The sequence below is a fragment of the Hyperolius riggenbachi genome, chromosome 1 (assembly GCF_040937935.1).
Source record: "Hyperolius riggenbachi isolate aHypRig1 chromosome 1, aHypRig1.pri, whole genome shotgun sequence".
Classification (NCBI taxonomy): Eukaryota; Metazoa; Chordata; class Amphibia; order Anura; family Hyperoliidae; genus Hyperolius; species Hyperolius riggenbachi.
The window spans coordinates 254845441-254869395 of NC_090646.1; the positions used below are offsets into that span (position 1 = coordinate 254845441).

The 23955-nt window shown below is 41.5% G+C and overlaps 1 protein-coding gene across 1 annotated transcript; it reads right to left on the reverse strand.

The window, feature by feature from the left end:
* Positions 1-675: 675 nt before the first annotated feature.
* On the reverse strand, positions 676-23752 carry LOC137547569 (transmembrane protease serine 11C-like). Its single transcript, XM_068271103.1, has 5 exons — positions 23716-23752; positions 16567-16735; positions 13184-13443; positions 10650-10795; positions 676-2371 (listed from the first exon to the last, which is right to left on the reverse strand). The coding sequence occupies exons 1-5, from the start codon at positions 23750-23752 to the stop codon at positions 2210-2212; spliced, it is 774 nt and encodes a 257-aa protein (XP_068127204.1). The 3' UTR covers positions 676-2209.
* Between the last annotated feature and the right edge of the window lie 203 nt (positions 23753-23955).

Sequence of the window (23955 nt, forward strand, 5' to 3'; positions counted from 1 at the left end):
TCACAGCTACAATATACCTACCATTAGAATAGACTGGTTATTTATTGGTCAGAGTGCAAACAAGCAAAATCAGCATGGGATCAAATTATCTCACTGTAGGCATGCTGGTGGGGCCAGGTACAAGTGGTAGGAGCACTTAAAGCAAACCTGAACTAAGAGAGATATGGAGGCTGACATATTTATTTCATATCAAACAATTTTTGAATTGTTTGGTTTTGCTGAAGAAAGTAAAAAGAAAACAGTTCAACATAACACACACCCTAGAACAGGGGTGCCCAATGGGTAGATCGCGAAGGACTTCATGGCAGATCCCGACCGCACTACATTTTCCATTCTGTACATACAATTGTGCTCCTAAAATTGTACATTGGTAGATCGTTTTGACTTGCTAATTTTTAAAAGTAGCTCACAGGCCAAAAAAGTGTGGGCACCTCTGCCCTGGAACAAAAAAGGAAGCAGTACCAGCAAATGGTATCTAACAGAATTTTATTAAATATAAATACCATTTTTGTGTAATGTTATATAGCACCATTATATTTTGTGGCAATGTGCAGAGTAAGAAAACAAACAAAACAAAAATACAAATACAGACATTGGTATACATAAAAATACAGTCATTGGTACATAATACAAACGTGGTAGACAGTGTAATAAGTTACTCTAAGTTATATAAGTTATGTTTAATTCATAAATTAGTGCAGAAAAAGGGATTTTTTTATGCTGTACATTGTATACAATAAGACGCAGCACTTTATTGCCAACATCATGACAAATAAACTTCACATTGACCAAATGCAATGAACGATACACAGTCCTGTATAACAGGAATACACACTATTTGTACAGTGATATAAAAAGTTTTTGCCCGCTATGGATTTTCCCTATTGATGCATATTTTTCACACTGGAATGGCAAGAGCACAGTTGTGCTGCACCCATACAAGCATGGCCACGCCTCCGCAGTAGCACAGTGCAGCCGTACTCACGCAGGCACACTGTGGCCACGCTTGTGCTTAAAGAGGATTGCGGCCATGAGGTTCCTAGTGATAAGCCCTTGTTTGTTATCTTCGGGAAGGGGGGGGGGTGCACTTGGTGTCAGGGAACCCGAGAACAGTGTGGGAAGCCTCTATAGGATCCAGAAGCTTCCCACTTCCTAAGTAAGTATTTCTTTTTGTACCTGAAATGTGCCTGCCTGGGGTACATTTTAAAGAGGGCCTGAACTCAGAACTTCCTCTCTGCTCTAAAAGATAAGCAACAGCCAAATAACCTTTAGAAAAAAAATTATTTGTTACAGCTGATACAAATCCTGCAATAAATCTGCGTGGAAGCAGACATATTGTTAACATCCTGTGTTTACCAATTAGCTGCTCTGCCAAGGCAGTCAGCTGACACAGCTGAGGGGTCAAATTACAACTTGTGATTAGTCACAGATGAGGGGGAATTAGACAGGCTAAACTCTCTAAATACATACAGGGGGCATTTCTCTATGTTTTCCTTCTGTCCTGTGCAAGAGTTCAGGTCCACGTTAAGGGGCCAGAGCCGGAAATTGGTCTGGAAAAGGTTAAACATACAGTATAAAGATTGTTTTGAACTTGCTTAACTGAAGTTGAAATAATGGTATTTACAGACCTCAAATGGTAGTTTGTTATGCAAAGTGTGATGCCATGTTATGCTGTAAGAGGAGTTTAAACCAGCATAACATGAAATGTGTGTAGAGGATCAGTCTGCCAAGGAATATGCGACCGAACATGATCGAGTATTTCCATGAGAAAAGTCAGCACAGGAGGACTGCGGAGAGCCAGGTGTGTCATCCTATATTTATTGCCCCCTGATCTACACTTTTTAGCAATTCACCCCAAAATGCCTTACGTTATTTAGTAATTCATATTGTAGGGAAATATTTAGGTTGCTAACTAAGCATTTCTACAGATTGTTTCCCTATAAGCTCCTAGAAGGGCTATGTAAAATGTAATATGCATCAGTTCAATATTCAGTAAGAGAAATATTTAAGCAGCTTGGGAAAAACATAGAGGAACACAGATGAAGACCGACCAAATCTTTCACGTTCTCCTCACTTAAACTGCTGTTTTTGAAATGGAGAGAAGTTCTTTGTATCTAGTAACACATTTTGTGTTATTTGCCACTCCTGTTACGGTAGAATTCCACTGGAAGAAGCAAGGATCTGTCTTGTAGCCTTTTTTTGCAGATCATCATAATCCTGTCTGCTCAGTGATCCAGTTGCGCATTGCTGTGACTCTAGTGTAGACGCCGGGCTTGTCGGGTAAGGCACATCCCAGGCCAAAGCTGACGATTCCAGAGAGATACCAACTGTCTGTATTCTGCTGAGCAACCAATGGGCCTCCAGAATCCCCCTAGAATAGGAACACAGGAATACACTCACTTATTAATAATCTAAGTATATGTCACTAATAGAGATGAGCAGAAAATTATCCTAATATGCACAGCTCTACCGACCCCAAAATTGAATTGAAGGGATGTAATTAGCTGCTGATTAATTATCTGGCAGCCCTTAGCTGCCACCTAATTAAGCATAGCTTCCACCTGCTGGGTCACTTGAAGTTTGCATGTCAGGAGAATCTCCTGCTCATCCTAAGGCTGCTTACACACCAAGACGTTACAGGCGCACGTTAGTGCGCCTGTAACGCTCTCCCAACGCACAGCAATGTAACACAAGTGGGCTGTTCACACAGCCCACGTTGCGTTACATGTAACGCTACACGTTCTGTGCAAAGCGCAGCATGCTACGACGTTGGAGCGGCTATAGCCGCGTTAGACTGTTTGCACATGCGCAGTGGGGGGCGGAGAGGAGGCGGGGAGAGCCAGCTACAGTAGCCGCGCACATGGCTACTTAATATTCACTGCACTGGCGGCAGCTGATTGGCCGGCGGGACCACGTGATGCGGAGTGTCTCGCTCCGCATCACGTGGTCCCGCTGGCCAATCAGCGCCACTCTGGGAGACATTATAGGACTCGAGCCGCCTAACGCGGCTCACTCTACCGTCGGCTCTTGCAGCACCATACGTTGTGTTAGGTGCACGTTATGCGACCTTAACGTGCCACCTAATGCAACGTCTTGGTGTGCAAGAAGCCTAAAAGTAAATTACACTGCTTTTGAATGCATCAGTTTCATTTGTTCATGCTAGGGAAAGAGAAGAAACTCGGCAACAGCTAAAAGCACATTTCAAATATATGAAATGTTCACAGTTTGAATACATAAGTGAACTCACAAACTCCTTGTAACAATCTAAAATCCCAAGGTTGTTTATGACCTATTTGGTCCTGTCCCCTCTGCTTCCCACCTCCTACCTCAAACACACACACACACACACACACACACACACACACACTATAGAGGAGAAGAAGCAGGATGAGCAGGTTTCCTAATGTAGGAACTATAATTCCATTGACTAAAGGCTTGTGCACACACTGGACTAAAGACAGCTGAGGTGGCCAACAATGACTGCCTCAGCCAATAATGAAGCGTGTTTACGGCAGCCCCCCAACCCGCGAGCGATCTGCCCATTGGATCAACTCACACAACGGATGGCCAACTTCTCTGAAGATGATCACGCTCACGCACACACTGCTCCGTCGTCAATCCGCCACCCGCATAGCAACAGTACGCGTTGGCAGCTACACAGCTGACACGTGTCTGTACTGGCCGGGCCAGCAATGTCAACCAAGGGGATAAGGTCCCGATCACCGATTGACGACACAAGTCAAAGGTGTGTATGCACCTGTAGAATGATACTACAGAGGTCACTAGAATAGAAAGCTGGAATACACTACAAGGACAGTGTAATGTTGGAGTACACTACAACAACACTGGAATGGGAAGCTGAAATACACTACAAAGACAGTGAAATGTTGGAATACACTACAAGGACAGGGAATGATAGAACACACTACAAGGACAGTGGAATGATAGAACACACTACAAGGACAGTGGAGTGTTGGAATACACTACAAGGACAGTGGAATGTTGGAATACACTACAAGGACAGTGGAGTGTTGGAATACACTACAAGGACAGTGAAATGTTGGAATGCATTACAAGGACAGTGGAATGCTGGAATACACTACAAGGACAGTGAAATGTTGGAATGCATTACAAGGACAGTGGAATGCTGGAATACACTACAAGGACAGTGGAATGTTGGAATACACTACAAGGTCAGTGGAATGATAGAACACACTACAAGGACAGTGGAATGTTGGAATACACTACAAGGACAGTGGAATGTTGGAATACACTACAAGGACAGTGGAGTGTTGGAATACACTACAAGGACAGTGGAATGTTGGAATACACTACAAGGACAGTGGAGTGTTGGAATACACTACAAGGACAGTGAAATGTTGGAATGCATTACAAGGACAGTGGAATGCTGGAATACACTACAAGGACAGTGGAATTTTGGAATACACTACACGGACAGTGAAATGTTGGAATACACTACAAGGACAGTGCAATGCTAGAATACACTACAAGGACAGTGAAATGTTGGAATGCATTACAAGGACAGTGGAATGCTGGAATACACTACAAGGACAGTGAAATGTTGGAATACACTACAAGGACAGTGCAATGCTAGAATACACTACAAGGACAGTGAAATGTTGGAATACACTACAAGGACAGTGGAATGCTAGAATACACTACAAGGACAGTGGAATGTTGGAATACACTACAAGGACAGTGGAATGTTGGAATACACTACAAGGACAGTGGAATGATAGAATACACTACAAGGACAGTGGAATGATAGAATACACTACAAGGACAGTGGAATGTTGGAATACACTACAAGGACAATGGAATGTTGGAATACACTACAAGGACAGTGGAATGTTGGAATACACTACAAGGACAGTGGAATGTTGAAATACACTACAAGGACAGTGGAATGCTAGAATACACTACAAGGACAGTGGAATGTTGGAATACACTACAAGGACAGGGGAATGTTGGAATACACTACAAGGACAGTGGAATGTTGGAATACACTACAATGACAGTGGAATGTTGGAATACACTACAAGGACAGTGAAATGTTGGAATACACTACAAGGACAGTGAAATGTTGGAATACACTACAAGGACAGTGCAATGCTAGAATACACTACAAGGACAGTGGAATGTTGGAATACACTACAAGGACAGTGGAATGATAGAAAACACTACAAGGACAGTGGAATGTTGGAATACACTACAAGGACAGTGGAATTTTGGAATACACTACAAGGACAGTGGAATGTTGGAATACACTACAAGGACAGTGCAATGCTAGAATACACTACAAGGACAGTGGAATGTTGGAATACACTACAAGGACAGTGGAAGGTTGGAATACACTACAAATACAGTGGAATGATAGAATACACTACAAGGACAGTGCAATGCTAGAATACACTACAAGGACAGTGGAATGTTGGAATACACTACACGGACAGTGAAATGTTGGAATACACTACAAGGACAGTGCAATGCTAGAATACACTACAAGGACAGTGAAATGTTGGAATGCATTACAAGGACAGTGGAATGCTGGAATACACTACAAGGACAGTGAAATGTTGGAATACACTACAAGGACAGTGCAATGCTAGAATACACTACAAGGACAGTGAAATGTTGGAATACACTACAAGGACAGTGGAATGCTAGAATACACTACAAGGACAGTGGAATGTTGGAATACACTACAAGGACAGTGGAATGTTGGAATACACTACAAGGACAGTGGAATGATAGAATACACTACAAGGACAGTGGAATGATAGAATACACTACAAGGACAGTGGAATGTTGGAATACACTACAAGGACAATGGAATGTTGGAATACACTACAAGGACAGTGGAATGTTGGAATACACTACAAGGACAGTGGAATGTTGAAATACACTACAAGGACAGTGGAATGCTAGAATACACTACAAGGACAGTGGAATGTTGGAATACACTACAAGGACAGGGGAATGTTGGAATACACTACAAGGACAGTGGAATGTTGGAATACACTACAATGACAGTGGAATGTTGGAATACACTACAAGGACAGTGAAATGTTGGAATACACTACAAGGACAGTGAAATGTTGGAATACACTACAAGGACAGTGCAATGCTAGAATACACTACAAGGACAGTGGAATGTTGGAATACACTACAAGGACAGTGGAATGATAGAAAACACTACAAGGACAGTGGAATGTTGGAATACACTACAAGGACAGTGGAATTTTGGAATACACTACAAGGACAGTGGAATGTTGGAATACACTACAAGGACAGTGCAATGCTAGAATACACTACAAGGACAGTGGAATGTTGGAATACACTACAAGGACAGTGGAAGGTTGGAATACACTACAAATACAGTGGAATGATAGAATACACTACAAGGACAGTGCAATGCTAGAATACACTACAAGGACAGTGGAATGTTGGAATACACTACAAGGACAGTGGAATGTTGGAATACACTACAAGGACAGTGAAATGTTGGAATACACTACAAGGACAGTGAAATGTTGGAATGCATTACAAGGACAGTGGAATGTTGGAATACACTACAAGGACAGTGGAATGTTGGAATGCATTACAAGGACAGTGCAATGCTAGAATACACTACAAGGACAGTGGAATGTTGGAATACACTACTAGGACAGTGCAATGCTAGAATACACTACAAGGACAGTGAAATGTTGGAATACACTACAAGGACAGTGAAATGTTGGAATACACTACAAGGACAGTGGAATGTTGGAATGCATTACAAGGACAGTGGAATGTTGGAATACACTACAAGGACAGTGCAATGTTGGAATACACTACAAGGACAGTGGAATGATAGAACACACTACAAGGACAGTGGAATGTTGGAATACACTACAAGGACAGTGGAATGTTGGAATGCATTACAAGGACAGTGGAATGTTGGAATACACTACAAGGACAGTGCAATGCTAGAATACACTACAAGGACAGTGGAATGTTGGAATACACTACAAGGACAGTGCAATGCTAGAATACACTACAAGGACAGTGGAATGTTGGAATACACTACAAGGACAGTGGAATGTTGGAATGCATTACAAGGACAGTGAAATGTTGGAATACACTACAAGGACAGTGCAATGCTAGAATACACTACAAGGACAGTGGAATGTTGGAATACACTACAAGGACAGTGGAATGTTGGAATACACTACAAAGACAGTGGAATGTTGGAATGCATTACAAGGACAGTGGAATGTTGGAATACACTACAAGGACAGTGGAATGTTGGAATACACTACAAGGACAGTGGAATGTTGGAATACACTACACGGACAGTGGAATGTTGGAATACACTACACGGACAGTGCAATGCTAGAATACACTACAAGGACAGTGGAATGATAGAACACACTACAAGGACAGTGGAATGTTGGAATACACTACAATGACAGTGGAATGTTGGAATACACTACAAGGACAGTGGAATGTTGGAATACACTACACGGACAGTGCAATGCTAGAATACACTACAAGGACAGTGGAATGATAGAACACACTACAAGGACAGTGGAATGTTGGAATACACTACAATGACAGTGGAATGTTGGAATACACTACAAGGACAGTGGAATGCTGGAATACACTACAAGGACAGTGCAATGTTGGAATACACTACAAGGACAGTGGAATGCTAGAATACAAGGATAGTGGAATGTTGGAATACACTACAAGGACAATGGAATGTTGGAATACACTACAAGGACAGTGGAATGCTGGAATACACTAGAAGGACAGTGCAATGTTGGAATACACTACAAGGACAGTGTAATGCTAGAATACAAGGATAGTGGAATGTTGATATACACTACAAGGACAGTGGAATGCTGGAATACACTACAAGGACAGTGGAATGATAGAATACACTACAAGGACAGTGGAAATGGGACTTCTTATGCTTTCTGTTAACAATGCCTTTCTTCTTGCCACTCTTCCATAAAGGCCAACTTTGTTCAGTGCACGACTAATAGTTGTCCTATGGACAAATTCCCCCACCTGAGCTGTAGATCTCTGCAGCTCGTTCAGCATCACTGTGGGCCTCTTGACTGCATTTCTGATCAGCGCTCTCCTTGTTCGGCCTGTGAGTTTAGGTGGATGGCCTTGTCTTGGTAGGTGTACAGTTGTGCCATACTCCTTCCATTTCTGAATGTTCGCTTGAACAGTGCTCCGTGGGATGTTCAAGGCTTTGGAAATCTTTTTGTAGCCTAAGCCTGCTTTACATTTCTCAATAACTTTATCCCTGACCTCTCTTGTGTGTTATTTGGACTTCATGGTGTTGTTGCTCCCAATATTCTCTTAGACAACCTCTGAGGCTGTCGCAGAGCAGCTGTATTTGTACTGACATTAGATTACACACAGGTGCACTCTATTTAATCATTAGCACTCATCAGGCAATGTCTATGGGCAACTGACTGCACTCAGACCAAAGGGGGCTGAATAATTACGCACACCCCACTTTGCAGTTATTTATTTGTAAAAAATGTTTGGAATCATGTATGATTTTCCTTCCACTTCTCATGTGTACACCACTTTGTGTTGGTCTTTCACGTGGAATTCCAATAAAATTGATTCATGTTTGTGGCAGTAATGTGACAAAATGTGGAAAACTTCAAGGAGGCCGAATACTTTGGCAAGCCACTGTAAAAACTGGGCCATGAATCCATCACCATAAACACATACCATTAGGTTTGGTACTCCACAGATAATTATATGTCTAATCACTGGGATTGAATAGTCTTATAACATATGGGATACAGGCTCAGCCCAAATATAATTGATGCTCTGCTGTTAGCCGTACCCACATATACAACTACTCTATAATGATAGATAAATCAAACTAAATCATAGAGTAGAAATGTAAGTTCCCAGTGTTATAACCTGTCAGGCACTGGTTAGGAAATTCCCAAGCAAGTGCAACCCAAGGGTGGTCAATCAGCCAACCTCATTTGCTGGTTCACCGCTTGATAACCCAGAAAATGACAGATAGGAGTCACCCCACCAGTAACTAACAAACACCCATCAAAGCAACATGTTTTGCTTATTAAAATAATCAAGCTTCGTCAGGAAAATAATAAAAGGTCCGGTGCATTATAAGTGCATAACAAAGTGACAAAGTATAGCTCAAGGCTTGGGCTATACTTTATGTCACTTTGTTATGGAGGCTGAGGAGATCGGCTGCATAGGCAAGCACTCGGCAGAAGAATTTCATTAAAGGTGCCATGAATGACACGCTCTTGACTGTACAGTCTTACCACTTATTTAATATGCGGGACTACATAAAGTATCCATTCAAAGCATATCCTCTCTGCTTACTCTTCTACTACATAGGTTTGGTAAGATTGTATGGTGATGCAGTATCATGCCCTGTACATTAGAGGACACCCTAGGCAACCTGTACCAAAAAACAGTCCTGTAGAGTCTTTATTAAAACCTACTATACTCCTCACTCAGCTCAGGACTGGCCATTCCATTGGCTGTTTTCTCATGCAGTCTTGGCTGCCATAGACTAACACACAGCTAAATGATGAGCACAATAGCCTATATCTGCTAGGACTGCTAAAAGAATCTACCATTCATAAATAAAGTTGTCCAAAGCAGTAAATCCTAAATCTGGGTGTTTTATGTGTTGTCTGTAAGTCAGAGAGATACTGGTTATTATAGAGTCTACTTGAGCTGTGACACCAAATTTATTAATCAAAATGCCACATGACATGTAAGAAGACTCAGCAGCAGAACAGAGGCAAGTGACGGTGATGTGCACTGAAGAAGCTGACCTAACAAATGGAGAAGGTAACACAGCTCAATCACTGCTACGCTACTCTGCATTAGGAGGGAGGGGTCTTATGGTGGAGGTACTTCATATCAGTGAAGGCGGAGCCTCACAACGGCTGTACTTGAAGAGGGGGGTGGGAGTTTCAAGCTCCATCAAAGTGTCACTTGTGACTCTGTCAGCAAACAAACCATGTGTGGAAGTAAACACTTTAATCAGGGAACCACCAGCAGCAATTCCTGAACATGTCCCCGGCAGGGCCAATACTAGTCACAATGGGGCCCCTGGGAAAATTAAACCTGGAGGGTCACCTGACAGACCCCCATCAGACCTGACCCCCCTAAAGCACCATCAGGGGCCCCTTTTTTGCTGCCAAATCCCCCACTTTCCCTGTGACCGCGAGCCTGTTCCACCCCCTATACCCCCCCCCCCCCCCGGTTTTGCCAGTCGGCACAGGTGAGTGGCTACATTGTCAAAATCTTTGCAATAAATACATGGGGGGGGGGGGGGGACACCTGGGGGGCTGGGAAACCAGCTCAGGGCCCTGGGGCAATTACCTAGGTTGCCCCTATGGTAGCATCAGCCCTAGTCCCTGGCTAAGAAGTTTTCACTGCTGGCCACGCATTAATGTTTCCCAGCCACCTCAATCACGTGAAACCATTCCAAATAAGTTAGTTCCATCCCTTTACTTCCACACACAATTTGTGCTTGCCTTTTCCTCTCCTTTCTAACACAATTAATCAGGGAATGGCTGCTTCCAGAACACGATTTCTCTTGTGTTGGCTTCCATGTAACTCACCTGACAAGCATCAATTCTTCCCTCCACATATCCAGCACATAACATGGAGGGTGGGTCTATTAAGCTTCCCAGCATCTTTGAACTACGACACAGGTCTGTATTGATTATTTTTATTTCAGCTTGTTGCAGAACTGATGATGTGTAACCTGTAAGGAAAAAGTAATATTAGTCATTTCCTGAAACTACCCAATACACAGGTAATATATGCATACATTTCTGCTATGTGCAATAATCAGTAGGCTGCTGGTAAAGATGAGAATTTTGGATGTTCCCAAAAGTGGCCACTAATGATCCAATCTCTTTCATCCAATCTTACCAAATCTATGTAGTATAAGGGTAAATTGAGTGAATATACTGAATGGATACCTCAGGCAGTTACCTTATATTACATAGAGATGGTAAGATTGGATGAGAAAGATTTGATCATTAGTGGCCATCATTAGGCAGATGGGCCTAAAGGGCTGCTGAATATAAAATAATTATTATAGATCCACTGATAATTTCTGAAAAAGCCAGCATGATTATGCTACTTTGTGGACATGCTGTGCAATCATAATCTTAAGGGGCCTATACACTGGTCGATTTCAGCCATCGATCGATCTATAGAATCATTTGATCAGTCAGAAATCGATTCTTTCAAATCTATCGATCGATTTGTGGCCAATTTCAATGGTTTTGATCTATCTGACAGGATGGAAGATCTAGGTCGATCTGCTGCTGGCAGCGGTCGATGGCCCATAGAGTTGCATTGAATCTAATGGTCCAATAATGCATTTAGATCGATTTTCAATAGATTTCCAATAGATTTTATTTTGAAATCTATTGGAAATCTGTTCCTAGTGTGTGGCATACATCAGATAGATTCCTGTCAGATTCGACTTGACAGGCATCTGACAGAAATTTATCTGATGGTCGAATCTGCTGAAAATCTATGAGTGTATGGCCACCTTTAAGGGGCCCATACACTGTTGAATTTCAGCCATCGATCGATCACTAATCGATTCTATCAAATCTATCGATTGATTTGCGGCTGATTTCTATCGACTTCGATGGATTTGATCTATCTGACAGGATGGAAGATCTAGGTCGATCTGCTGCTAGTAGCAGATCCGTGGCCCATAGAGTTGCATTGGATCTAATGGTCCAATAATGCATTTAGTCAGATTTCCAATAGATTTAATTCTGAAATCTATTGGAACTCTGTTCCTAGTGTGTGGCACACATCAGATAGATTCCTGTCAGAATAAACTTGACAGGCATCTGACAGAAATCTATCTGATGGTCGAATCTGCTGCAAATCTATAAGTGTATGGCCACCTATATTTCTGGAAAAGGTTGTTTAGCAAGGTAGCACATACACTATCAACACTGTCTAGTATATCAAAGAGGAACTGTAGTGTAGTGTATAGATGATTTAGTCAGTGCTTTCACATTGTAAAATCTTTCCTCGCCCTGATTTACATTCTTACATTTATCACAGGTAATGATATCTTCAGTGCTGACAATATGCAGCTCTGTGGAATTTTTGATTATTTATTGAGAGTCCTGAAGCCAGTACAAAATCTCCCTGGTACTGGCTACGTGGGAGACTGCATTTAATATACAGGTAGCCCCCGGTTTACAGACGCCCGACTTACGAACCACCCGCCACGAACAGCCCGATCCCGTCGCCATGATGTCATTTCCGTGGGAGAAGTTTAAAGAAGCGGTTTCAAACGTTCCGACTTAAGAATGGATTCAAGTTAAGAACAAATCTACAGTCCCTATCTCGTTCTTTAACCGGGGACTACCTGAATAGCAATATATAGATATAGAAAGTGTTTCTGATGCTGAAACCAGAAAATTAGTGGTGGTTATCCAGAATAATTTACTGCATTCTACTATATCTTGTTGCAGTGCCTCTTTAGCCCTTTAGCAAGTAAAACTTTATATGGCTGCAGGGTTGACTGTTCCCTGCCACCAGGGAAGTGTGCCTTCCCCAGCCTGGCAGGCTAGCAGAGTATGCAGAGTGGGTGGCAGGGAGTTTTTATAGTTACCTGTCCTGATGGCTGGTTTAGGCTTCTTCTTCCTCCACTGCGGCAGCGATGTTATCCCGACATGTCTCATCAGGTTACAATCATATGATATGACGTGATCGGGATCCAGGAGACCATGTCAGCTGTCTTCCATTACCCCTCTTCCACCACTGGGTAGCGCTGTAACGCTGACATGGTCTCCTGGATCCCGATCACATGTCATATCATGTGATCAGAGGTGACCAGGTCCCAGAAGACCTGTTGGAAGTTCAAAGCTGCTGGTGGAGAAAGAGAATAACCCGCCCTGAACAGGTAACTATAACTGTTCCCTGCCACCCGCTCATTTGACTGCACTAGGCAGCCAGGCGAGATATGCAGGCAGAGGTTTATGTTTGCTGTCTCAGGCTCTGCCTGCTGTTTAGGCAGCTATATGGAACATCATTGTCTTGAAATATGGTAGAAGCATTTAACATTTTCATAAATTCGGCAGAAATGATAATAAAAGGGAATCTTCCTAACCTCCATCTTCCAGAGATCCCCATCCAGTGACATAACACAGCGAATTGTCACTAAAGTTGTCAGATGCTTTTGGTAGACATACAGTGCGAATGTCTTTTGTAAAACTGACTGGAGCAGACAGTTCAAGCAAGGCAATGTCATTTTCATGCGTTGCACTGATGTAGTTCTTAGAAACTATGATCCTCTTTAGCTGTAGCCCGTTTCCCCCGCTTGATGAGGTAGTGCCTAATACCACTGTCCATTTATTCACGTCTGCATCGCTGAAGAGATAAGAAAAGGAAAAGCAGGAATTACAATCTCAAATGTGCACAGTGGGAAAACATGCCACAAAATCTACTCACCCCCAGCGACGCCAATGCCCCCACCGATCCCACTGTTTGCGGCAATCCCCCACCCGCTGTGTGACATCACACGCCGCTTGTCGTCCCTCCGTCACCCCCCCCCCCCCCCCCCCTCCACATAGCAACACAGCGCATCGTCGCTCAAAGAGATCAGTTCCTGATCTTCGATCGGCAACATGGGTTGTTTGTGTGTATGCGGCCTAAATCTTGGCTGGAGTGTAATGCTAGGTACACACCATACAATTTTGCGTTAGATAGATGGTTCGATAATTTCTGACATGGCCGATCTTATTTTCTATCATTTTCTGATCGATTTCTCATAGAAGTGAATGGAAATAGATAAGAAAAGAACAGAATGGAATCAGAAATTGATCGGACGGAAAATCGACCAAAAAACTGCATCGTGTGTACCCAGCATAAGACTATGCATCTAAATTTGTGTGCATGCGCTACACTATGCACATCACTAGATATGAGCACAACTAACATTTTCCCTACACAATCTTTTTTTTTTTTTTTTTAAATACAAACACATTTTTTTACATCTGCAAATAAAAAAATACATTGAAGTCAATGGATATATTGAAGGCGGGATAAATTCTGGTGTTTTTTTGCAAGGCTAGCCAAATTGTGTAAGGGATTCCAGCAACACAGCGTCTCTAGGCATTTCTCCACCCACCATGGTTCTTGCTCCAACAGTTTAAGGTTGTGAGGGGTTCAAAAGGTTAAGACGCAGTCAGGGTCGGATCAAGCGGGGGCAAGCGGGTATCTTGCCCCAGGCGCAGTTTGTTGAATTCTTAAAAAGGCGGCAAAATGAATGGCAGTTTAGGCGCCAAAATCTGACCTTTAGGCGCCAAAACCTGACCTTGCGACAGGCGCAACTTGGTCTTGATCCGTCCCTGGACGCAGTGGAGAGAGTGTAATTGCACCCGCGAGGTGTCGAAACTGGAAACCCAGTGGATACACAAGATGGGTGTTCTGGAGCTGGGGGGGGGGGCTTAACATTGACATCGATCTTAACTGTTTTATTAATAACAGCTGAATCATTTGGGCCTATGTGGGTGTGTAGGTGGCTGATTGGTCACGTAAAATTGTTAAAAATTGTTACTGTTTTGTGTATTGGGCAGATTAATTTTGTTTTGCCTCTGAGTGTAGTGGGATGGATGCTGGGTATTTACCTTGTATGTTTTTGGATCATTATTAGTTTTGATCCCTATTTCTTACCGCTGGAAGCAGTCCTGACGCAGGTTGCCTGCATCAGTGGATCAAAATTGTATATGTGGTGTGTTCCCTTAGTAGGACTGCACTGATATCCTACATTTGTAATATGTCTGAATGATTGCCATCTTGTGGACATTTGAAATATTGCCGTTATCCTAGTGATTTATCTGTATATTCACTATATATTTTTTTCCCAATTTTTTCTACAAATTACACTGCTTAATGTATTTATTAATGCTGAGTGTTTATATATTTATATTTTTATTGTTAATCTTAATATGTAAGCGGCGCTTGGGATTGGGCAAGCAAGTAATTCCTTTATGCGCAGGTCTGCTTACGCTATTTAAACACACTGCTCTCTTGGCTCCATAGTCCCTGATGAGTTGCCATACCGATGAAACGCGTAAGTCAAAAATCAGAGGGAGAATCGCACACCACTATAGAGGTGCTGGACCATTGGACACTGTAAGCAAAAATCGGGAAGGCCCGCACACTCTAATGATCCAAAATCAAGGTTTATTCAACCAACGTGACACAAGTCCACTCCATAAACCGACGACTCGTTTCGGGGCCCCGTAGGGTCCCCTTTGTCAAGGTGAAACAGTACAGAATGGTAACGTTACCATTCTGTACTGTTTTACCTTGACAAAGGGGACCCTACGGGGCCCCGAAACGAGTCGTCGGTTTATGGAGTGGACTTGTGTCACGTTGGTTGAATAAACCTTGATTTTAGATCATTTAAGTGTGCGGACCTTCCCGATTTTTGTTGACGAAACGCGTAGGGTGGAGCTACAGAGCAGCGTTGCGTCTGACGTCACCGGGTGATTGGTCGGCACTTGCCATCCTGTTTGAGCCAGCGGCAGTGTTTCTTTCGGGGACCGTTACTGGGTGTTTGCGGCATAGATAGTTAGCGTACATTTGCTTGCTATACCCCAGTCCCACACCGTGCTAGGCCACTTTGTACTTGACTTTTATTTTTTAAAGTTTTTTAATAAACGTGGGATACTTTTATGCTATGTGAAACGTTTCTTTCTTGGAGGTAACGCGGTGACAGCGGAGTGAGTGAAGCCCAGCAGCGGAGTTGCCAGAGAGGCTGAGGGGTGGCCCATACCCCTAACGTGAAGTCGGGCCCGATTTGGCCGCTCCATCTGGGGAGTCTCTCCTTATTGGCGGAGAGATACTGCTGTATTACTTTACTAATCTCTGTGAGATGGACTGTTTTATTGCGTAATCTCCATGAGAATATATGGAACCTTTGAAGCATATTGAATCCCATTAATACAGGACTGGACCTGAGCGCTTATCCATTTAACATTGTCCTGTCAATTAAGCTCTCACAATAGCAAGGGAGCCTTCCACCTAGCTGGACTGGTGTACTATTCAGTTACTGTCTATATTTTAGTAAACCTCTAGTAGGTTACTGAACATTTGTTTTACTATTGGTCTGTGAGCGCTTATGTACGTTTGCTTTGTATTTTATGCACATCACTAGATATGAGCACAAATAACATTTTCCCTACACAATCTTTTTTTTTTTTTTAAATACAAACACATTTTCTTACATCTGCAAATAGGGCGGGATAAATTCTGGTGTTTTTTTTTTGCAAGGCTAGTCAAATTGTGTTAAATTGTTTCAAGAAGGCTAGACCACCATGTATGCCTACCCACCTTCAGTTTCTCTTGCCTTTTCAACGGATAACACACATATTTGTGTTAATATTAGTAGAAATCATGGGCTACCAGAAAACATATGAATGATAGGACATTTGCTGGGACCTACACATCAGTTACTATAATTAATTCACTTAAATCATCACTTACAGTTCAAAACAGTGAGCTGCTGAAACTAGCCAGGTGTTGCTGATGAGGGAGGCTCCACATTTATGTGTCCCTTTGTGACGCAGACTGGCCTGCCAGGGCCAGATGCCTAAAGCTGCTGGTGCTCCTCCTACTATTCTGCTTGATGCTGACGGGCCCCCAACTCCGCAATCTGTTAGACAACATAATAGTACATTATGTTAATAGTACATGTACATTTTCTATTACACTTTACAAGCTGTGGTGAGATTTCTGCTTAAACCTGGATTCCAGGAAGCCATAAAAACAGACAGTCCCCAAATTAAAGCATACCTCTGGTGTGCATAAAAAACCCAGAGGTGGGCAGATGATTAAATGTTATAATAACCTGCCTTACCATTCACCTAATAATCTTCACCAGAGCCCCGAATCAGCCAGGTTTCATCGTGTAGCCCCACCCCCTTGCACAGTGGCCTTTCTCTACGTAATGCATAAAAAGGGCTGAGACCTTTCTGGGCAAGGGGTGGAGCTACAGGACGGAACACAGCTGATTCGACAACTCAGTGAAAATTCTTACACAGATTAACATTAGCGTACTGTCATTTTTTATGTACACCAGAGTTGGGCTTTAAGTGCATGAAGCAGTCTAATAGAAATGGTATCATAAATATCTTTAATGGCTGACCAGAACAGAGGTCACCTGGTTTGGGAGCTATCTCATTTGGTCCTGAACAGCCTGGGCAGATCTAGACACACATTAGTCCAGGACAATTCATATCCCAAGGAGGGAAAGTGCCATAAGGCTTGGACACAACACCCCTCCTAATGCACTGTAAGTGAACTGGCATAAAAAGATTGCCAGCAGTGATCTGTTATTTTAGACTGCCATGGGGAAATAGCTGCATTTCTCAGTTATTTTGATAAATATTTTTTTTATAAATTAAAAAGAAAAATGTATTTTAGGTATTACCTTTAATAACTTACTATACATGTATTGCAAGCTTTTGAAAGTTTAAGGTTCTTCTTCAAGTATGACCCAGAGAAGGATCAGAATAATGCCGAACTGGATTGCAGAACTGGATTGCACAAGCTTGTACATGTGACATCAGAAAGTCTTTCCAGGTTTATGTTGAACTATGATTCCTTGTTCCATTAGGCTGTTATTATCGATGTCATTTTTTACATCCACTCCGTATTTTATTTAGTCACTAAAGCTGTGTACACATGCCCAATGAAACTCAGGCGAAGCGATAATAAGCACCTCTGCCGAGAATTTAGCATGTTTACAGCAGCCCCCCACCCATTTTGGTTGCTTTGCTAGCGAACAGCCTGACGGATCAATTTGGCCAAGCACTGACCAAGGGCATTGGTCTCCCCTCTCACCCCTCCCACCGTATGACACTTCTCATGTGCTGCTCCATCAGCCCTCCTCTCCCACCACTGAGGTTAGTGACGCGCCTGTACAGTGTTGGTGCTGCAATGTCAACGAAAGGACCAAGTACCGATCCTTGCCAAGCAACATGCCATGTATGTGTGTATGAAGTGTAACTGTTCCTGGGCATAAGGACAGATTGTGGTCTTCACACTTTCCAATTAATTCCTTCCATTTATTAGGTGTTTGGACTGGAGACTGGACCACACAAAGACAGGTTTGTTGCTGAACACCTTTTCACACATCCTAGTCTATTCCTGTTTCCTGGTTTGTTTATCCAATTGTATATTGATTGAGCTCACTTTCATTGTTAAACATAGTTTCATTGTTTAGACATCTGAAAAAGTTTTTTACATTTCAAAGGAAGTAGGACTCTAATGGATACACACAGTGCGTTCCCGCACTCGATGCGCTGCTCGATTCGCGTCGACTTGATTATTTCTGACATGTCCGTTTCGCATTTCGATGGATCGTTAGGTCGATTTGGCATACTTTACATGTAAATCGACCTAACAATCATCGAAATGCGCTCGGAAATGCTCGGAAATAATCGAGCGGCCGGAAATCGAGCGGCGCATTGAGTGTGGGAACGCACCGTGTGTATCCAGCATAAGGTATTAAAGATATCAGTGTCAGATTGCTGTGGATATCTACAAAATAATTTCTGAGGTCTTAACAATGTCTCATATATAAGCTTGTGCATGTACAGTAACATCTAGTTCTGTTTGGTTCTGATCCAGTCCTATATCATGCCGGAAGGAAAAAAAATTACATTTCAAAAGCTTGTAAGAAAACTATCTGCAGTTAGTTATTAAATGTATTTTCCATACCAACTTTTGTTTTTTTTTTTCATAAAAAGTATGTTTTTAGATTTTCTCTACAAACAACACAGGATCACACCTCTCTAAATGGTTTCTGATCTTTTAAAAATGTACTTTAAAACAAAAAACTCTGTCTAAACAAATGACTCTGTTTTTCAACTCTTGATATATTTAACCTTTTGGGGACTGGCAGCCTAACCCCCCTTAAAGAGAACCAGAGGCGAAGCACCCTCATGTATTTTATCGTATATATCAATGGTAACATGACAGTAAACACCTACTCTGCTATTTGTTTCATTCTTCACTGCTCATTTTGCCTGCTATCAGCTCTGATAAGAATCCCCGACTGCGCATTCAGTCTAGCTTTGCCCCGTAATGATTATAGCCGAGTCAGTCTTCTTTGATGTCTTTTCAAGCCCAAGTCTGCCCCCTTGTGGCTCTGCTTTCCTGCTAGTAGGATAAATAGCAGGAAAGCAGAGCCAGTCGGGGATTCTTATCAGAGCTGATAACGGGCAGAATGAGCAGTAAAGAATGAAACAAATAGCAGAGTAGGTGTTAAGCATTTGTGTCTGCTGTGTGGCCATTTGTCCCGAAAACAGCCAGAAGCCTTTACTCATCTCCCTTGGTCCTGCGATGAGCAGCTCTAGCCGGGACCCGACGTTAGAGTCAGAGTGAGCAGAGATGCTGGCCTAGAGCGGAGGGGAGCATCGATCGTCGAGGGAATGTCAGGAAGGTGAGTGGATCCTCCTCTTCCCCGCCTATCGCAGCTGTTCTGTAGTGATCACCATGATCGGCCGGCGATCGTAGTGATCACGTGATCAGGTGCCAATCACGATGATTCCTGATCACTGAGGGCAGATGTCAGCTGTCATGAGACAGCTTAATCTCCCCTCTTGGGTGCGCATAATTGCGGTGGGACGCTTCGTTTACGAGGACATTGAATCTACGTCCAATCAGAGCGGCAGCACCACCTGCTGGACGTAGATTCAAACTACGTCGGTCTGAATTTGGTTAAAGAGAATGTACACAGTTTTTTAGAGTATTGGTTAAGTTTACTGGAAGTAAAAAATATAGTTTGTTAGATTGAAATTTTTGGGAATCGATTTTCCCATTCGATTCTTTGCAGATTCGATTCATTACACCCACATCATTACACCCCAGTCATGTGTCTCTCTCTTAGCCACATGACTTCTTTGTCCAATAGGTTGGATTCATTCTCCACTGATGGATTTGGATTTCTCATATACTAATACTGGGGATACAGAGGGGGAGCTTCCCGTTTACATCAATATACAATAATACAATACAATAACATTTCTATAGCGCTTTTTCTCCCATAGGACTCAAAGCGCTTAGGCTCTATCAGATTCAGTAATTGGTAGTAGGATGAATTATTCACACAACAAAAGTTATATTTGTGCAAATGCCAAACTGAACAGGTGGGTTTTCAGTGTGGATTTAAACATGTCCAGGGATGGAGCTGTCCTGATCTGTTGAGGTAAGGAGTTACAAAATGTAGGGGCAGCATGACAGAAGGCTCTGGGACCAAAAGATTCCAAGTGGACTCTGGGTATGACTAGATTATTAGAACCTGTGGATCTGAGAATGCGGGGATTGCTACGTAGCTGCAACATATCTTTCATGTATCCCGGGCCTAGATTATTCAGAGATTTAAATGTTAGTAGGCCGATCTTGAATCAAATTGCATCCTCATTAATGAATACCCAAGGAATAATGTATAACCTTTTAATAATTTATTTATTTGTTAACTGGATTTATACATTATTCCTTAGATCTGAAATATATGGTAGTATATTTGGTGCTACAATTGGGAATTTTTAATGAAAAAGTGAGGCATATTCTTATATCTCCACTAGATGGCAGTATGTGAATAGAATATTTGTATAGTGGTTTAAAACTGTTATTTTACAGAATATCAAGCATTTTTAGACCTAAAGCAAGCTGCTCCACCATGCACTTTGCTGTCATTTCCTGCCCCTCCATAGCTACAGTATGTGTTATAGCAGAGATATACCAGAGCCATACATCTACATAACACTCATTGCCCACAGTGCTATCTGCAGGATGCTCAAACCTGATGGGCAATATTAATTAATACTGTGTGTCTGCACTGAAATCAGGAAATTTGGGCACATGAGGCAAGTGGACAATTAGGGCACTGAGAATGAGAATGTTATATATCGTTTGACGGGCACCCAACGAGAAAATTGGGCGCCTGGTGAATAATAATGTTTACAATGGGCGCGCGGTGAATAATAATGTTTACAATGGGCGCCCAGTGAATAATAATAATAATAATAATAATGTTTACAAACAGCCCGGTGAATAATAACGTTTAAAAACATATTTACCATAGTTATCGCGTCTATCGACATAAAGTTTAATAACAAAATCAATATCTATCGGAAAATAAAAATACTCCTCAAATAACTAAATATATAGATTGAAAAAAATATCATGATAAACGATATGGGAGTCTTAGGGTTAGACACCAGCAGGGAGGTTTTAGGTTAAGGCCCCACCAGGAGGGTCTTAGGTTTAGGCACCCCCAGGGCAGTCTTAACGTTAGGCCCCACCTGGGGGATCTTAGGGTTAGGCACCACCTGGGAGGTCTTAGGGTTAGGCACCACTTGGGAGGTCTTAGGTTAAGGCACCGGCAGGGGGGTCTTAGGGTTAGGGATAGGTAGAGGGAGGGTTCTGTGTTAGAGTAGGGTTAAGTTTAGTTGTAGCAAAATATCGGTAATATTTACTAATGTTTTACTATAGTTAATTCGGTTGTACAAATTTTTCTTTTTTTATTGTTATAAACAACATTTTTAGATTTTATTGCATGAAAAAACAATAAAATAAGGTTATAGACAATATTATAACATTATTACGATCGTACATACATTTTTGTTTTCATTGTTATAAACCAGGGGTCAGGAGGAACCTTTTTGCCTGAGAGAGCCATAAACGCCACATATTTTAAAATGTAATTCCCCGAGAGCTGTACAATATGTTTCAAACTAAATACAAGTACAATTGGAGCGACAGTTAATTTGGAGGGAGGGTGAGTAAGTTAGTAGTGCACGCTACAGCAGTAGCAAGCCTACTTTGAAAATGTTACTTGTGCTGCCACACTAATCTGAGCTTCTTGAGCGGTGCAGCTTAGTGACTCAACCTCTACTGATTTGTCTGAGAGCCTGATGCAGCCATCAAAAGAGCCACATCTGGCTCCCGAGTCATGGGTTCCCTAAGGTTCCCTACCCCTGTTATAAACAATATTTTCTGATTTTATTAAAAGAAGAAAAAATAAAATATGGTTATAGACAATATTAATTTCCATGTACGCATCTGCACCTGTGCAAAGCATGACATTTAATTCCCATGGGAGATGTTTAAGCAAATATTACATTTTAATATGTGTATTTTGATATTGTACTGACAAAAATATTAGTTTAGCACTAAAACAAATTTGGCTTATTTAAGAAGAAAAGTTATTTATTATCCATATCAAGATCCAGCCAAAGTAATTGTGCATAATAAATATTTGTATCATCTTTAATAACAATAACTGAGAAATGTAAGTCACCATTAATGAGCCCATACTTTACTGAACTATCTGGAATCAGACACACTGGTAGACTAAGAAAAAACAGAACGTGTCAGACCCACATGCTTCCTTTAATAGGAAATGCCTATATATAGTTATAAAAAGTTTTCTATAAAGTTTCTGTAAGCTAGCTTGTAGACATTGTTCACGTGTAAAATGACCTATTATATAATCAATTCAGAAATAATGGTAAATCATTTAGAAATTATTAAATATGATTGTTGAGACAACAGGAAACATAACGGTCAATTAATATCAACCTCAAGTTATTAACTTGTCAGCTTTCCTGATACATTAGTTGATCAAAATATTATCAACATAAATCAATATCAATATCTGTATTCTATGACTTTGATTAGATTTGATTATTTAGCCAAAGAAATGGTTTTATTGAAGAATCAATCTGAACCATGCATGGCTAAACTTATATCAGGATGTACTATAGTTTTTCCTTGTTAGGAAATGTCCACAAGAGGGAGCTGTAGGTCAGTAAATTACAGTTTTGTAATAAAAACATGCACGCACACGCACGCACGCACACACACACACACACACACGACTGCCAGTGCCTACACTTATACTCTTAAGCTCACTGCAGATTCAGAAAACCTTATTTTGTCAAGGATGAAATCCTAGACATTTTCTCCTAGCCCTGAGATTTAATATGCTTTTTCAAAAGGGTCTTGATATTTTTGAAAAAAAAATACACCACTATCATTAAAAAATATCCTTTATCTCTTTCAAATATATCAAAAGGTGTAAAGACACCTAATAAATATATATATATATATATATATATATATATATATATATATATATATATATATATATATATATATATACATATACATATACAACAGGACAGACAGGTAGTTAGGCTGCATTCTACACAGCCTTACCACTCTGCATCTGCTGAAGATCTGCTGCATCAGCAAAATGGAGTTCTCTTGAGTTTGTTACACTTCCTGGTACAGTGGTCCAACCATGGCCATTACTGTCCCATATTGTATAACCTCCTCCACTACAATGCAGAGATCACAATGGTCATATGTGTAGTGAGGTCTTTCTTTGAATACATTTTTTCATTATTGAATAATAATGAGGCACATGAAAGAAGCCCTATGCAAATACAGGGAAAGAACACAAGACACTTTCAGAACTGTTTCAAGTAACAACTACAAGTATACTATTACTAAAGGCCACATTATTGCACCGCTAGGTAGCCACATGCTATGTAGGCATCATGTTATTCTACATATTAAAAATGTAAGCTAAATAAGATGACAAAAGTGTCCTAGTCTTACCACGATAGATGAGATTCTCTGCTAGTGCCGTTTGCATTTCTATGGAAGAAAAACAATAAAACTCTATTAGCCATAGTTATATATTGCCACTTAGCAAAGTCAAATGAAACCTTTTGGGACATCAAACTATTTTTCAGATTCATACATATATTAGCTACGTCCCAGAATTCACATCATGCACCCTAACTTATGTGTACACAAACTTTAATATATGGAAACTGCAGGAATTGAACAGAGGCG

Coding starts and splice junctions, on each gene's coding strand:
- LOC137547569 (XM_068271103.1), bottom strand. CDS start 23,752: ATGCAAACGGCACTAGCAGAGAATCTCATCTATCGTG. Junction 13,444..16,566: donor GCAGCTCACTGTTTTGAACT/GTAAGTGATGAT, acceptor TTATCTCTTCAG/CGATGCAGACGTGAATAAAT. Junction 10,796..13,183: donor GGGATCTCTGGAAGATGGAG/GTTAGGAAGATT, acceptor TTTTCCTTACAG/GTTACACATCATCAGTTCTG.